The sequence below is a fragment of the Rhinolophus sinicus genome, linkage group LG17 (assembly GCF_036562045.2).
Source record: "Rhinolophus sinicus isolate RSC01 linkage group LG17, ASM3656204v1, whole genome shotgun sequence".
Classification (NCBI taxonomy): Eukaryota; Metazoa; Chordata; class Mammalia; order Chiroptera; family Rhinolophidae; genus Rhinolophus; species Rhinolophus sinicus.
Genome location: NC_133766.1, coordinates 25,192,266 through 25,209,079, shown reverse-complemented (window position 1 = coordinate 25,209,079; position 16,814 = coordinate 25,192,266). Strand labels below are relative to the sequence as shown.

At 46.9% G+C, this 16,814-nt stretch overlaps 2 protein-coding genes across 4 annotated transcripts in view; one reads left to right on the top strand and one right to left on the bottom strand.

Moving 5' to 3' along the window:
• COPA (COPI coat complex subunit alpha) overlaps nt 1–1,721 on the bottom strand; it is a 38,011-nt gene extending 36,290 nt beyond the window's left edge. For both annotated transcript variants that reach the window (XM_019716418.2, XM_019716419.2), the window contains exons 1-2: nt 1,564–1,721; nt 77–190 (exon numbers count right to left, since the gene is read on the bottom strand). In XM_019716418.2, coding sequence (XP_019571977.1) covers nt 77–190; nt 1,564–1,603 — 154 coding nt within the window. In that variant the 5' untranslated portion in view covers nt 1,604–1,721. The remainder of the gene's footprint in view (nt 1–76; nt 191–1,563) is intronic.
• Nucleotides 1,722–1,749: 28 nt separating this feature from the next.
• Nucleotides 1,750–16,021, top strand: NCSTN (nicastrin). Of its 2 annotated transcripts, XM_074322294.1 has the most exons (18): nt 1,750–1,917; nt 3,124–3,228; nt 3,847–3,994; nt 6,492–6,615; nt 7,106–7,227; nt 7,645–7,790; nt 8,548–8,698; nt 9,013–9,122; nt 9,377–9,529; nt 10,195–10,299; nt 10,481–10,558; nt 11,418–11,590; nt 13,022–13,124; nt 13,245–13,340; nt 13,652–13,739; nt 13,995–14,149; nt 14,378–14,590; nt 15,202–16,021. In XM_074322294.1, the coding sequence occupies exons 5-18, from the start codon at nt 7,113–7,115 to the stop codon at nt 15,322–15,324; spliced, it is 1,809 nt and encodes a 602-aa protein (XP_074178395.1). In that variant the 5' UTR covers nt 1,750–1,917; nt 3,124–3,228; nt 3,847–3,994; nt 6,492–6,615; nt 7,106–7,112; the 3' UTR covers nt 15,325–16,021. The 2 variants fall into 2 exon arrangements, with proteins under 2 accessions (XP_074178395.1, XP_019571979.2); XM_019716420.2 differs by lacking the exon at nt 3,847–3,994 and having other exon boundaries at nt 1,752–1,917.
• Nucleotides 16,022–16,814: the final 793 nt, after the last annotated feature.

The following is a 16,814-nucleotide window of genomic DNA, read 5'->3' as shown; positions in this document are numbered from 1 at the left end:
CAAGGCTTAAAGTATTCTAGAGAACAATAAATACTTGTATCTTTTTAAAATTTCCTCCTAGAAACTATTATCTTACCATCATGTTCATCAAACTTGTCAATGAGGGTACACATCCGATAGTCCCATAACTGGATGACTCCATTGTGTAAACTGGTCAGGATCCAGGGTCTTTTGGGGTGAAAACTGAGCCCTGGGGGAAAAAACAGAGAATGATCCAATAAATTAAGTAAGCCCCACAATGTCACCTCCTGTCAATTCTGATAAGAAAAAGGAACAGCTAGGTTAATCCTAGGTTCATTCATTCATTCACTGGATGCCGGACATTGTGAATTTTATAAGGTGCTAGATTTTTTAAAATATTTGCTATCTTCTTTTAAATATTGTTGGAATTTGTCTTAGGATGCAGTTAAATTACTTGGAATCAGTTGATTCTTTCGACACTTGCCTTTAAGTTTTGTTAGGGTGGGTCCACAGCAGCCTTTAGTGTAGGTCTAATTTGGCACCACTATTAAGGCAATACCCTTTTGAAGTCTCTATATGATGCCTTGTAGTGGTAGGAGGTCTTTCCATCCTCGCTAGCAAGAACAGATTTTTAAGCTAATGAGTCTGTCAGGCACTGTAACAAGCACTTTTCATATACTTTCGCATTTTAATTATCTTTATTAGAGAATGTTAATTATTCACATTTTACAGATTAGGAAACAGATTTAGAACTGTTACGTCATACACCTAGCTAATGGATAGTTCAGCATTCCAAAGCAAGCCCATCTGATTCCAAACGCTAAGTTCCTAATCACTTTGCAAGCTGCATCTTCCTAAATATTCAAGATATATACTTTTTCCAAATCTCAGAAGACCTTATTTCTCTGCCTTTCCCACTGTAACATTCTAAGAGACTACTGCTGTGATTTCAGTCATTTGCCCTCCACCCGCAACCACTGATACTAAAGCTCTAGAATTGCCATACTTAGGAAATAAATATGCCCAGTTACCTTTGAATTTTAGATAAACCATGAACAATACCAAAAATTCACTGTTTATCTGAAATGCAAATTTAACTGGGCATCCTGGCAACCTTATCAAGCTCAGACTTTACTGGGGTTACAGGCCTAAACGTCCTGTTTCCAAGTAGGAAATAAAGCCCAATGGAGGCACTGGATGTTGACCTGGTGCAGCCTCCTTAAGTGAGGTAGCCAGTGCTCATCTCCAAAAAAGCTACTGACTTGGATACAAATGGCAGAGGTCGAGACTCAATCCCCAGGGACACTCCCTAGAACACGTCATCAAAAAGCCAACAGGTCACAGGGCCTTGGGAGCAGAGGAATACAAGCCGGGAACACAGGCCCCAGATGAGGAGGAGAAGGGAAAGAATTGAAAATGGGCCTGAGGACCCTCCTGAGGTGTGGCGGGCTGGAGAACCGCCCGCCAGGTCTAACTTCCCTCCGGTCCATCTTCCTCAGGGTTCGTACCGAGGGCCTAATTCGGCCCACTGGTCTACTTTCTCTCTTCCCCGGTAAGAGCGCCGCCCCTGACTGACATCCAGCCCTCATGCTCCTCTACTACCTTTGACCCGCGCGCTCTTGGTCTCGAATTTGGTTAGCATCCTTCAGGCCTGCAGCTCCGAGCTCCTAATCCGAGCCCCGCCACTCCCTGAAGCCCTCCGGTTGTCTCCACGTCAGCGGCCCTCAGCAGCAGCTCCCGGAAGTTCCTCCAGACACGAACTTCCGGTCCCTTGAGCTCCGGGCCACAGAGACGGCGCCGGTGTGGGCCTAGAGAGGCCACGGACGGACAGGAGGGGCACAAAGACTTCCGCTTCGCGGAGAGAGAAGATGGCCACGGCCGGGGGTGGTGGCTCTGTGGCTTACCTGGGATGTCGGGATCTTCTTTGCCTTTTGTCTTTCTGCGTTCTCCTGGCAGGTGAGGCCTCCCCCGTCCGTGAGTCTGTAAGGAGAACCCTCCGGATCGGCCCAGCCGCGAGCGCCACCGTCTATCTCCTGGTTCCTTCTGCCCTTCTGTCCCCCAACCCTGTAAATCCTCTTTCTCTTTCGTTCCCACGACAGAAGTTCCCCCTTTACCTGGACCCGAAGGTCTCTCTCCCGCGGCACGTCGGGTCGCCCCATTTCCTCCTCCAGGCCTTCTCCTGGACTTCCAGCCCGACTCTATCCCACTTTATCCGGATGCCTCCTTTTCCCCAGGGCCCCAGCCACCCCACCCACAATCAAAAAGGACAGATGTCATAGTTCAGCTTCCTTCCCAAAGCGGTTAGACATTTCAAGATGAAAGCAGCCTCGTTCTGTGGGTGCAGTGCAGCGCTTATTAGAACAGTAGATTCCTCCTTTTCTCTCGTTGATACCGCCATAAACCCGCGTACTTTATTCCCCGTACTTTTCCTCAGTTTGTCTCATCAGGATATGGGGTACTCTTAACTGTCTAGACCATGAAATAATGATTTAAGGAACTTTAAGCATTTATAATGTATATAAGTGTTTGCTTATACGCATTTATTTTCTGGTATGTGGCTTTCTAGTTTGTCAAGCCCTAAAATTCAAACATGCCTGTATATAACTGTGACCATACCTTCCCCAAGTTCACATAGTTTTTAAAGATCCCCAAAGGAGAAACTATAGCCGCCCCACACTGGGCACACACAAGTGATATACTGATGTTAGATTAACTGACAGGTGTGGCATAAGTTTTCTCCCAATTCTGTTCAGACTCCTGGAAAAAAGTCTCAGAAAGATTTTTTAAATTGTAATTTATAATCTTAGATTGGAACCCTTTTATTAACTAATTTGTAATACACATACAGGATAGAAAAGTGGAAGTGTGGTCACCCATGCAACCAGAAGCTGCTACATCTGAGGTTAAATGCCTTTCCTCTGACAAAAGAAGTTTTTTCTTTTAGCTTCACTGTCAGTTGCTCTATGTAGAATTTGTAATAAGCCTCTGAGGCACATAGGTGTTTGCGTTTAGGTGTTCCAGTAATGTGCCCAAGAAATGAGAAGAATGGACATTAGTCCCATTTTAGAAAGTATGATATGCCCAAGCCATCCAGTGAGCTAAAAACAAGATGGAGGCTAGTACTATCCTAGTTTTTACTAACACTTTTTATCTTCTGATCAGGTTTGTGCGGGGGAAACTCAGTGGAGAGGAAGATCTACATCCCCTTAAATAAAACAGCTCCCTGTGTCCGTCTGCTCAATGCCACCCATCAGATTGGCTGCCATTGTGAGTTGAGGTTGGGATTTTTGCCTGTGGTCATTGATATTTCAGTCTTTGCCCTAGATATAAATATCCAAGTCCTGCTTGGGAGTCTTAGCATACAGATTAGGCTATGTGGGTGGGAGCTGGTAGAGAACCATTTGTCAAACCAGGCAAGATAGTTATTAAAAGCTAACATTTAGCAAATGCTACATAAGCTTCTTACATGTGCATCTCATTTAATCTTCACAACAACCCCATGAAGTAGGCCCTATTATCTCATTTTACAAATGATGAAAACTTTAAGTGAGACTTAAAGAAGTTCAGTAACTTTTCCAGGATCATCCTGCTATTAAGGATTAAGCTAGGGTTTGAGCCCGGGTGGTCCAGATTCCAAGCCAGGACTCTTAACCACCCAGTGGGTGAAGTGGAAAACTATACTGTGTTCTTAGGAGAAAAAAGTCTCATATTCTATGGAATTCAGTCATCACCTGAACTCTAAATGATCTTTTTGCAACCAAAATGGGCTTCTTGAAGGCAGTGAACTATTTGAAGAGAAGGCATCGATAAAGCCAAATAGTTGCAAGAGGAATTTGTAAAGCATTTGGATTTGTCTTTATGCTTTGTAAATGTGTTCCAAAACAGGGTACCATGACAACATGCCTATAAAACTATGAAAGGGGAAAAAAGTTGTGATCTGAAGTCTGAATCCCAGTTCCTCTTCTGCTTAACCTGCTATCTTCAAATTTTGTTCTTCTGTGGATAGTAGCTCTGTCTGAATGTAGTTTTGCAGGTAAGCAGGAAACAGAATCAGATCTTGGCTCCTTCATCAAATTGGTCACCTCTGAATTTCAGTTTACTCGTATAAAGACAATATACCTACATAAAGCTGAAAGTCAGACTACCTTTAATAAATGTATATTGATGATGCTGAGTAAATAATGTGGTCTCAGCAGTACTCTGTGACTTTCCTGAAACCTTCTAATTTTATAAGAGAAAACTGGGACATAGAAGTGATGAACTTGCTCAAGGTGGCAGTTACTACTTTTCTACCTATCCTTTCTCTTATGTTCATTGTCCCATGTGTTTGCTACAGGAAGTACTGGGAGTAGGATAATTGGTTCAAGCAGTTCCAAATAAAATTTCTGTTGTACTTAGTTCTTAAACTGAACTTAGTTCTTAAACTGTGGGCTGAGTCAGACTGCTAATCTTGCTAGAACCCCACTTTAGTGCAAAGGCTAGGACCCCGTCCTCCTGGAGCTAGCCTCCAAGATACCCCTTTGGGAATGAGTTATTCTGCTGCATGTTCTTAGAGCAGCCCTGTGGGAGGCCAAGCAGTAGCCTCTAGAGATAAAGCCAAGTGCCGGTACAGAGAAACAAGTGGGGAGGGGCTGGACTCTGGCCACTTCCTCATTAAGACCTTGTTTCCTTTTCAACCTACTCATTTCTAAGTCTTACTTCATCATAGATGTCTGTCTTGAGCAGGCTACGCTCTCTTTAACTAGAGTTGCTACCATGATAAAAATGAAGGAGAAAGACCCAGGTTTGATTTTCTGATTATAACGCCCTGTTTCTGTTAGACCCTTTTAAAGTGCTCGAAGGGCTTATATATGTAGGTTTCTTTTCATTCCTTTCTTTCCTTTTTGAATTTGTCCCTACAGTATAAGATAGATAGGGGTGGAAAATCTTCTCGTTGAAGGCTTATATAAAGTAAGCAAATTACTTAAGACTGCACAGTCACCCATTGGAACCCAGATTAGCATCCAGGTTTTTTTTGGTGTCATAACTTGTCTTCTTCCTGTCCTCCTTGGAGCTGAAGTTACATATTTTTTATTTGCCAGACTAGCTTTTCCCTTTCCCATGTTTTAAATACTATGGCAAAGACTGCTGTCTTTTATTTTACTTAGAACTGCCATTGGTCGGTAGGTCTTTTTTTTTTTTAATGAGACTTTATTTGAACCGAACTGATGACATATGCGAGGGAGCAAGATCTCAAATGCTCCCAGGTAGATCTTTACTAAAGTTATTCCAGATTCTGATATTCCTCTGTATTTTATTATCATCACTATCAACGTGAACTTAAATATTTGCTACGTGTAAGACATAGTTGAATGTTGTGGACCTGCTTTCATGTCTAGATTTTACCAGATCCCATGGGAGAAAAAGACTTCCTGGCTGGCAGTCTGAAAGTGCTTATAGTTTTTGTCTCATGGAAGTTAGACATGAGTGCCTTGGTCTAGAGCCATAATTTGCATGCCTGGCTGTGTATAATAAAGAACCACAAGTGGTGTGTTTTGCAGATACACATGCCTGGGCCTCACTTTTAGAGATTTTAATTTAGTAGATCTAAGGTAAGTCCCAAGTATCTGTATTTTTAAAAACTCCAGTGTGATTCTGATATACAGCCAGAGTTGAGAACTGCTCTAAAACAATTTATGAATAACACATCCAGTTTTGAGTGGGAAGAAGACTTGTGGGGAGATCCTAAGATGTCTCTACATGGATCACTAGGGATTTGAGCTGTATTGCTACATAGAACTCAGGGTCATCCATCCTCTAGTGCAGTGCTTCCCAATCTTTGTCATGTGATGAGATACATAGAAAATGTTATTTGTATGGCATTCTGGCACATATAGAAATAGATGATATTTGTAGGGCCTCCTGGGGTAATGGGTGAGTCTGCTCCAGCCTAGAGTCCCCAGAAATGAAGGGAATCAATATCAGCACATCTCTAAATGGTTCAAGGCCCATCATTTGGGAAGCTCTGTTCTAGAGACCTTAGCGTTCTTGATGAACTTTACCTAAAACTGGCCAAAAGCAAGTAAAGTTATTCCCAAATAGGGCAAAGCAATAGAGATCCAGGGAGGCTACTGAGGCCAACGGAGTCTGCACATATGTTCACAAAGGAAGATTCAGTACTAGAACAAGCTAGAGATTTAGTGCCTGCCATTTCCTGGAGAAAATACAGGTTTGAACCCTTTGGTGTCTGCTGTCATCGAATCTTGCATCTATGATTTATGAGGTTGAGGGAAGAGGGCAGGAAAGCGAAGATCACACAGCCTTTCTAATCTTTGATGAACAGACCTCATGAGTAGACTTCTTGGCTCTTTTGTCTTCTCTTCCCTTCTGGTAGCCCTCAGGTTTAGCAGGACCCTTTCAGCTGTTTAGTTCAAGTCTGGATGTAGCTGTATTAACCCAAATGGCTTGTGACATGTTTTGGGGGAATGGATGATCTGCAGAATGAGTGAGGCAAAGTCTAGAGCTTTAATTGACCCATTCTGTCCTGGCAGCTTCCATTAGTGGGGACACAGGGGTTATCCATGTAGTGGAGAAGGAAGAGGATCTGCAGTGGGTGTTGACTGATGGCCCCAACCCCCCTTACGTGGTTCTGCTGGAGGGCACGCTCTTTACCAGGTAAGAACAGCATGTACCTGCTGGAAACTGTGCAGAGAGGAAAATTCAGTGAACTTGTGAGTAAAAACTTGCCTTGGCTGCCCTGGTCTGATCAGGGGAGGGAGTAGGGTGATTCTCAGAAGGAAAGATGCACCATCAAAAGGAATCATCTCAATAAACGTCTAAGTATTACTTTGTCTTGGGTATCTGAAACTAATTTAAAAAAAAAAAAGGAATCATCTCAGTGACCTTACAAATAGAGTTCTAGTGAGTAGGGACCCCGGGGAAGAAGGAAGGGCGCACAGGGTCACTCAGATACAGAGTAGATGAAATTAAGCCCTGAGCTCATATTGGGTCATGGTCCTCTCAGAAATTAGAGACTGAAAATGCAAGAAATGTGTCAATAGTTTGATTACCCGAATTCCCCATTTGTTTCCAACTTTGGGGGCAGGATATCGGGCTGCCTGATAATTTTCCTGTCTTCCTTCATGGCATTCCCTCCCTATTCCAGGAAGGTGATGGAGAAGCTGAAAGCGAGGACCAGTCGAATTGCCGGTCTTGCAGTGTCCTTAGCCAAGCCCAGTCCTGCCTCAGGCTTCTCTCCTAGTGTGCAGTGTCCCAATGATGGGTTTGGTAAGAGCCCCAAAGGATCGGGGGAGACTACTGTCATCCAGAGCTCATTGTTGCGTTAGTCTCATGTCTTAGTATATGTATGTAAGGGGGTGGTATCTGTCTGTGTGTAGTGTGAGCAACTGACTCCTTAACAGAAGATAGTGTTTCTTTGTCTTTGCCCCTCATCCCTTCCCTCTCCTGCTTTCCCTTCTTCCACTAACCTTCCATCCTCCCTTTTTGTCATGTGCTCAGATCCCTAACTGGCCAGCCTAGGGCTCCCTGAAACCAGTGTCTGTTTTACTGTAGGTGGTGACATGTTGATGCTTGCTTCTTTAAGTCTCTTAGTCCCAACCCTATAATATCCTAGCCTTCCTCCCTCATCTGGTCCTTAAGTGCTTAGTGTCCTAACGTCCGATTTGTTTCCCTCCTCCCTTTCAGGTGTTTACTCCAACTCCTATGGGCCAGAGTTTGCGCACTGCAGAGAAATACAGTGGAACTACCTGGGCAATGGCTTGGCTTATGAAGACTTTAGTTTCCCCATCTTTCTTCTTGAAGATGAAAACGAAACCAATGTCATCAAACAGGTAATGACTCTACCAGCTCCTGCCAGTTCCAGTTAGAAAGAATTATTTTTTAGGCTCCCCTCTTGTTTGGGAGGGAGTCTCACCCTACTAGTGCACCCTCTGAAAAAGAGTTGCTTCAAGGAAGAGCCAAGAAGTTTATTTTTCTCACATTTTCTCTCTCCCATTTCTCTCCTGCCTTGACAGCATTAAAGACTTATACTTGAAGAAAATGTAAAGGGTGTTTAATATGAAACAATGTATAGAGCCCTGGTTAAGAACCCCTAGTAGGGTAAAAAGAGCATTGGACTAGGAATTGAGAGATTTAGTTCAGTAATTTCCGAAGTTCTTTTTAGCTCTACTGTTCTTTAATTCTAGTCTAGCTTCTTCATTTTGACACATAGAGCAGTTAAGAGATTTATCCAAAGTTACATGGTGAGTTGATGTACAAGCTGGCGTGAATTTGATTTTTGATCTCCAGTTCAGTGCTGTTTACATCAAATCACATTGTGAATTGTGGCTGAAGCTCCAAATTGGGCCAGGGTATTTGGTACAGGGTAATTTCATTTGCCCCAACTAAGTCATTGAGTCCGTCCCCCTTTGCACCTCTTGATGAGTTTATCCCTTTCACTTTATAGATCCTGTGGTTGTGCCAGGACAACTACAGCTCAGGGACAGATGTGGGAATAGCTTCAGAATAGAGCTGGACCCTCTTCTTTCTGGGAAGTGTGGGAGGGACTCCACATCTACCTGCCTCACTGGGGTCCATCTCCCCTTCCAGTGCTATCGAGATCACAACCTGAGTCAGAATGGCTCAGCACCAGCCTTCCCGCTGTGTGCCATGCAGCTCTTCTCACACATGCATGCTGTTATCAGCACTGTTACCTGCATGCGACGCAGCTCCATCCAGAGCACCTTTAGCATCAACCCAGGTAGGGCAGATCCGAGGCATGCTGGGTGCTTTGAGTGGGGATAAGTGGACCAGGCCAGGGAATGTTGCGAGAACACTGTGGGGAAGGAATGGGTACAGACAGGGGGCACTGGGTGGGAGAAGTGGAAACAGTTCTGAACAATCGCAGCTTATCCCTGAAGTGGACTGGGGCAGAGAAACCAATCTAGAGCAGTGGAGATAGGGAACATGACTCACAGAGTCCATGGGTCACTGGTCAAGAGGTCTTCCATGCCTTCTTTTTAGCTACCTTCTCCCATACACCTGTTGATATCTTGCTGTTTCTGTCCTGTTCAGAAATCGTCTGTGATCCCCTGTCTGACTACAACGTATGGAGCATGCTTAAGCCTATAAATGTATCTGGGACATTAGAGCCTGATGACAGGGTTGTGGTGGCTGCCACCCAGGTGAGTGTTGGCCCCTGATTAGCATGGGCAGAGCTGGCACAGAAAGGGCAGGCAGGCCTCTGTTGAGCATATTAGGTTTCAGAGTTGCTACAGTGCAGAGCCTCCAATGGAGATGGATCTGGGCCAAGGGACTCCAGGCTCAAGCTGTCACTCTAGGACATAAATATTCTCTCGGCTGGAACAGGAGAGGGGGCCTGGGGCCTTGTAATTTCCATTTTCAAAGTGTACTTCCCTGCCTTTTCTGGTGGACCCAGCTGGACAGTTGTTCCTTTTTCTGGAATGTGGCCCCAGGAGCTGAGAGTGCTGTCGCCTCCTTTGTCACTCAGCTGGCTGCAGCTGAAGCTTTGCACAAGGCACCTGATGTGACCACCCTGCCTCGCAATGTCATGTTTGTCTTCTTCCAAGGGGTAAGGGCTCTCTGGCTGGAATGGAATGGCTGGAAATTAAGGGTGGGGTGGGGCGGATAAAGATGGGAAAAAGCCATTGTTTGGAAAAGACCTCAGCACTTGACCTAAGTTGTTATTCAGCAGAGAACTTCTGGATATGTCTACATGAGTCTCCCCATCAGATTCTCCCATTTTAGGACCTAGAAGTGGTGTTCTGCCCACTCCTCTCTCCCCCACTGATGCCATCTACTTGAGGCATCCTTTTACTTTTATTCTCTCAACCCCTTGTACTGTCACTCCACCCCAGAGCCCTGAGGCTCCTGACCCTCCCACTGTCCCCACAGCCTAGCCCTAGAACAGCAGCTATGGCTGAGTTGGTGGAGGTAGTGGAGGGGCAAGAAGCAGGCACATAGAGGCTGATATTCACCTCAGGTCTTCCTGAGGCCACTCTACCCATTTCTAGGCTCAAGAAGTCTTGTGATACATACATGTGAAGGATAGTCACAGCTGGGAAGTGGGGTGGAGAGGAGGGCCCAGTCACATGACTGTGTAAGCTGGCCAGCAGTTGAGAGGCCATGAGACAATAACCTTCATACCGAGAGCTTTGATGGTCTGACCTCAAGGAGCTGAGGCTGCCCTAACCCTTTGGAATCTCTGTTCCCTTTCCTGCCATCTCTACCCCTCAGGAAACTTTTGACTACATTGGCAGCTCAAGAATGGTCTATGATATGGAGAAGGGCAAGTTTCCTGTGCAGTTAGAAAACATTGACTCATTTGTGGAGCTGAGACAGGTGCGTAGCATGTGTCCCTACCCCCTTCCTTCCTACTTAGAGTTTCCGCCTCTGTTGTCCTCACTGCAGGTACCACCACTTCTTCCCTTGACTTCTCTTCTTCTGATCCCACTCTTTTCTCCCGGGCACAGGCTGGAACAGGAGACTGATTATAAGTGTTGCTTCTTCATCCTTCCCCCAGGTGGCCTTAAGAAATTCACTAAAGCTTTGGATGCACACAGATCCCGTGTCTCAGAAAAATGAGTCTGTACGGAACCAGGTAATCTGAGCTTCTCTTCCCCTCACTTCCATTTTCAACAGCTCAGAATATGGGCACCCCCTCACCCTGGCCCTATCCCCACCACCCCTCAGGGCCTGTGAGACAGGACCTTAGGTTGGGTGTTGGCTAAAGGGCAAACAACGCGGCTGTCACAGCTCCCCAGGAAGAACCATGAGCGCAGTTCATGTCACTGGTTCCCTGGAATGGGTGCTTCTCTGGTCATTTGGTGCCTAGCAAACTATTGCTGCCCTTTGAAGACAGAGCAGTTACTAGCTCCCTTCTCCCCTGCTGCCCCATGTGTCCAGTGGTCCAGGCTGCGCTGCCCCATTCCTGGCATGTCAGACTCCTGACCGAAACTGTCCTCTACTTTCCTTACTACTCGTTCAAGCCCCTCCCTCCCTTCGCAGTGCAGCTTCAAGGCCTCTTTTCTTCCATGAGGTCTCTTTCTGCCGCTCCAGCTTCAGTGTCATCCCTGGTCTGGGCTCCGACAGCATTTACTGACTGGATGACCTATTTTGTATTGTTTGTCCCTCTAATTCTGCACAGCAAATAATAAGTGAGGCATCTACTGAGGATAACACAGAATCCTGAGAGCAGTAGTGTTTACCTATAAATGAAAAGCACAGGCCTCTTCCTTCTTTGTGCCATAATTTTAAAAGGATGGGGGGGGGGTGCTGCAGGAAATTCAGAGGGCCTTGAGCCCAAAACCCTTGAGATCTAGGAGGGCTTAGGTCAACTCCCCAAGCTGAGGACTTAAAGTATTTTAGGTATTTCAGGCCTAAAAGAGACTTCCTGCTTGCCATTCCCCAGCTTCCCATGCGTTAATCGCCCACACTCCACCCCCACCTCCCATGCCTAGGTGGAGCATCTCCTGACCACACTGGAGAAGAGTGGTGCTGGTATCCCTGCTGTCATCCTCCAGAGGCCGAACCAATCGCAGCCTCTTCCACCATCTTCTCTGCAGCGATTTCTTCGAGCTCGAAATATCTCTGGTGTTGTTCTCGCTGACCATGCTACTGTCTTCCATAACCGGTAAGAGTTACCTAGCCTGCATTCTCTTCCTTCTCGGAGAGTCTGTTCTGCAGTTGGGTGTCCATAGAGAGAAATGCCCTCTGTGTCAAGAAAGATCACTGCTCTCTCTACCCACGCCACCCTCTTCAAATCCTCAGGTCAAATTGTGTTCTTTGCTCAGTGGCCTGTTCACATCTAACTGGTCCCCTCATCTGACTTGATATTCATCTTAGAAAAGGTTTCACCTTAGTCCTTTCCTGCACAATCATCCTCCCTGTGGTTCTACCTCTCCCAAGCTCTCTAGGGGCCTGAATTCCCCAGGGGTGCTGGCAGAGTACATCATGTCAGACAAGAGCACTGGAATAATAATGGGCTTCTTAAGGAGCAGGGCAGAGAGCTGTCCTTGTCTGAGGCCCACCCGAGGGTGCCGCAGATAATAAATACTCTGATATGTTGCATGTTCTTGCCATGTGGTAAGTGCATGTGGTTCAGTGTAAGGGTATGTGAGGGTAGAGCTCCCTGCAGTTGAGGGAGCTCTAGAAAAAAGGAATAAGGCCTGTTAGTCACCCTTCTCCGGGTCCTCGGCACCTCTAAACTGCCCCTAATTTGAGCCCTGGGCTAAACGGGACTTCTTACTCAGGCTGGACTCCTAAGCCACCAGCCTCCCTCCCACGCTTACAACAGGCCAGAGTTTCTGAGTGAAAATGCTGAAGCTCTGGTTCAACCACAGTCAAGTGACAACTTCTCATTTATTTTGGACAGCAATGGTTCTGGTGCATACAGTCAACTCTTCTCCCCCAGTTTGTTGTCCGCAGCACTTTGGGGTGAGGGGTGATTCAGCATTTGAACACATTTTGGACGCCTGTGGCCGACTTGATTCCATAAGGGGCAGGCATTTACTGTTGGTAAAGTGTGGGAGCTCTCTCCTCGTAGCCCCTCTTCTAAGATCTGTCTGCTTGGCGTTGCCCACGCAGCGGCAGGGTGGTTTGACCCGGTGTAGTGTTACATATCTGTGAATAGATGTGCTCATCCCCCTCTGCTCCCAGCCACCTCAATATCAATGATCACTGGAACAACTAGTCACACAAGCACTCTCATAACGTGTGGCAGGCTTCTCTGAAAGTCATCTTAGCCATCCACCTACATCTGCAACCCAAATGATATAGAAGTATCTCCAATGTTTAAAGAGCTCCCAGGAAGGAGATTCCTGCATCCTGATCTTAATTCACCTTTTTTTACCTTGTCTGTGAGGAAATTCTTCGTATTTAACCACTCCCACCCTCACTCCTATCTCCCGTTCTCCACACTTTCTTCAATATGAGATCCTAATTTCTCTTCTTCCTGAATGATGAAAAATCAGATACCGAGTTGCTGCATAAGGGGCATTTAAGGGGCGAAAGGAACAGGGCCCTGGCTGAGAGTAGCCAAGGCTCATGCTGGCTTCCCTGGCAGCTATTACCAGAGCGTGTACGACACTGCTGAGAACGTCAATGTGAGCTACCCTGAGTGGCAGAGCCCTGAGGAAGACCTGCACTTCGTGACCGACACTGCCAAGGTAGCACTGGGCTGGGCGGGGCTGGGTGGGAGCACCCAGAGCACAGTGAAGAACGGTAGGATGCTGCTGTTTGGGGTCAGAGGAGGGAGGCCATTTAACCTCCCTCCTCACCTACCATAGACCCTGGCAGATGTGGCCACAGTGCTGGGACGTACACTGTACCAGCTTGCAGGAGGAAGCAACTTCAGCGACACCATTCAGGCTGATCCCCAAACAGTAAGAGCAAATGAGCCCTGACTCCTTCCTGTCCATTTACACAGAAAGCCACTCCATCCTTTACGTCCCTTGCCTGGTCTCCCATATCTTGGAATGCAGCATGACTGTATGTGCCTGTGAGGATGGACCCCTGACACCCCAGAGTGCTCTCGGCTGGGCCTCATCTGTACCCTTGTGAACCAACCACTGCTCCCCTAACCCCAGAGTCCATCTGGCCAGTGAAGTTTCTACCCAGTGACTAGATATCCACTAATCACCTGTCCCTGGGCTCCAAGTCACAAGGTTCTCTCTTCTTACTGTCCCAATCCTAGGTTACCCGCCTGCTCTATGGCTTTCTGGTTAGAGCCAACAACTCATGGTTCCAGTCAATCCTCAGGCAGGACCTAAGGTCCTACTTGGGTAAGCACCTGAAGTGGGAATGGGACCTTTAGCCAAGAAAAAGAATAGAGAAAAGTCATCATTTTGGTTTAATCGTTTTTGTTTTTTTTTCTTTTTCATCTCTTTTTTCCCCCGTTTCCCTTTCTTCTGATATTTGTTGGATCCTTTTCTCTTAACCTCTTCTTCTCTGGCCGACCCTGGGCTCTTCCTATCTCTGTCCATCTGCACTTCACCTTCCATCCACCAAATCCTTCCTTCCCTGTGGTCTCCAATCAGGTGACGGGCCTCTTCAGCATTACATCGCTGTCTCAAGCCCCACCAACACCACTTACGTTGTACAGTGTGCCTTGGCAAATTTGACTGGCAAGGTGACCAACCTTACCCGAGAGCAGTGCCAGGATCCAAGTAAAGTCCCCAATGAAAACAAGGATGTGAGTGGTGTTGGAAGTGCCCCAAGGGTCCCTTTCTCATGGGAAAATTGGAGGATCTCCTAGCCCAACTGGACCCAAGGGCTTGGGATGGAGAGGTGGAGGAATATAGCCCTTTGAACTTGAGTGTTGAAAAGAAGTAGCCTGGGTGACAAAGAGCCATGTAAAGGGTAAAGGGAGTGAGTGACGAAGGGTCACCTCAGCTGTGCTCTGACCTGTCTTCCTGTATAGCTGTATGAGTACACGTGGGTCCAGGGCCCTCTGAACCCCAACGAGACAGAACGGCGGCCCCAGTGTGTGCGTTCCACAGCACGACTGGCCAGGGCCTTGTCCCCTGCCTTCGAACTCGGGCAGTGGGGCTCTACTGAGTACTCTACATGGACTGAGAGCCGCTGGAAGGACATCAGCGCCCGGATATTTCTAATAGCCAGCAAAGAGCTTGAGGTGAGATGGGGGAGGGGTGGTGGCAAAGATCTGTTTGAGTCTTTTCTATTGCCTCTTGTCTCATACCCCCGTCCATCTCCCGTTTGCCCCAGGTTTGCCACAAAAACCTGCAAATCTGTCCTTTGTCAGCCAGTATGCCCCATTAGGAAGCTTGTCTTGACTGATAGTTCGAGCCTGTGTTCATTCTGGAGATAAGCTCCCAGAGAGAACCAAAGAGATACTCCTTACTGTGTAGTCCCTAGTTAGCCCTTCCACAGCTCCGTTCCCACTGGCATTCCCACCTGGCATAGCTGGGATTGGTCAATCTAGTATTCCAAGTACCTGTCACAAGTATGTCAGTAATATAATTGCCACAAGAGAACCAAAGTCAATGGGTCCTGCCTTTAAGATGCTTAAAATCTAAGTAATAGAAGATAAAAGCAAGAACAGAGGTACTTTACTGCTCTTTCAAATGAGGAGACTAAGTCTTCAGAGAGGGGAAACGTTGTCTATGATTGTTCAGCACTTGGTGCTTGGAGCCCCCTCCAAAATTCCGATGCTAGCTCCCAGCCCCGAGCAATTACCCCAAACTGCACTGAGATAATCTGAGAGCACCTCTCTTTCCCCTGCAGTTCATCACCCTGACAGTGGGCTTCGGCGTCCTCGTCTTCTCTCTCGTCATCACCTACTGCATCAATGCCAAGGCCGATGTCCTTTTCATTGCTCCCCGGGAGCCAGGTGCTGTTTCTTTCTAAGGAGAGCACCAGCTTTTCCTGTCTGCTCTGTTGTTCACTTCCAAAATCATTTGTTCCGCTGGGACAGAAACCACTAGTTTGTCACTAGAACCTCTCTGGGCCTGGCTCATACTGGGATTAACATAAAGAAGTGGAACTGCCTGACAGAGACAGAGATAAACAAGTCCCCTCCCCTCCCCAGCTCCCCTTTCTGGTCTCCCCTTGGCTGTTTCTTCTTTCTTCCCCTCTCCCCCAAACCCACCCTCCAGGCAGGTTCTGGGATAACAAATCGAAGCTTCTTGCTCCTGTTTGACTCCTAGCTACCCACCCTAACTTACCCTTCTTTAGGATCCCCCTTCTATTCTTTCCTTCCTGCCCTGTACCTTCCTCTGCTCCCTGCCCCACCCCCTGTATCCAGCCACCTTCCTGACCAGGAAGAAGGACATGAAGGATTGAATGCCAGGAATAAACTTCAAGGAAGCCCTGAGGAGGACAACGAGCTGATGTGTGGGCCGAGCCTCTGGTCCACCTCCTACCACTCTGTCTCCAGGCCCTTCGACGGCACATCAGGGTGGGTGTGTTGCTGGAGGGGATCTCATCTCCAGCCCACAGCGCTCAGTTGCCGTTTTAATTAAGCAGTAATATCTATTTTTGTTTTCTTTTTTTCCTGTGTGTAAATATATAAATAGTAAGTTTCATTAAAATAGACTATCCCATATGACCTGTTATACTTCTCCAACTCCCTTGTCAAGTGACCCTAGAATGGAAGTTACGAAATTGTTACCTCATGTGCTCTATTCTGGGTCTGTAGAGGCCCAGGGTGTAAGGCTTTGTCAAAACCAGTGGAGTTCTTGGAGCCCTGGTTTCTGTCTCATAATGATGTTAGCAGAGTTTTCTTCCCACCTTTGTATTTGACAGACATTTCTTTATTCACTTTGAGATGAAGGGAATACACCCCTTGAATAGCTTCCAGTTGGGGTGAAGGGAGAGATAGATACACTCCCAACTAGGTGTGATCCAGTGTGATAAATGGAATAATTACTGAATATGCAGAGTGCCCTGGTAAAACACAGTGGGACTTGGGGTAGAGGGGTGGCATTTAGAAAGGCTGCACAGAGGAGGAGGCATTTGAGATGTGATTTAGAGTTGCCAGTGTGGAAGCACAGAGCCAAGAGAAGGCACCAGTCATGTTAGGGAATGGTGAGTTATTCAGCATGCCCAAGTCATAAGGACCGGCAGGCGAAGCTGGGGCCAGGTCACGAAGGCCCTTGGGTGGCATGCTAAGGAGTGTGGGCTTTCGGTTGGTGGGTGTTTTATAGACCAAAACATGAGTGATTTTGTACCTCTTCTAGAAAGAGAACCTTGGTTCTTAGGAGACACTAATTTCCTGGGTCTCAGGGAGGCAAAATTCTGGAATGAATCAGTACTGCTAAATGATGGGCAGTGGCTGAGTCAGCGGAGGGGGGAAGAACCGGCAGGAGTGGCCCTGAAGCAGGCTTCTCCTCCCACCG

Excerpts from the sequence above, each read along its gene's own strand:
- NCSTN (XM_019716420.2), top strand. The coding sequence starts at position 1,830 with ATGGCCACGGCCGGGGGTGGTGGCTCTGTGGCTTACCTGGGATGTCGG. Across the intron at positions 6,616-7,105 it reads GAGGGCACGCTCTTTACCAG|GAAGGTGATGGAGAAGCTGA; the intron begins GTAAGAACAGCA and ends TCCCTATTCCAG. Across the intron at positions 9,123-9,376 it reads TTGTGGTGGCTGCCACCCAG|CTGGACAGTTGTTCCTTTTT; the intron begins GTGAGTGTTGGC and ends TGGTGGACCCAG.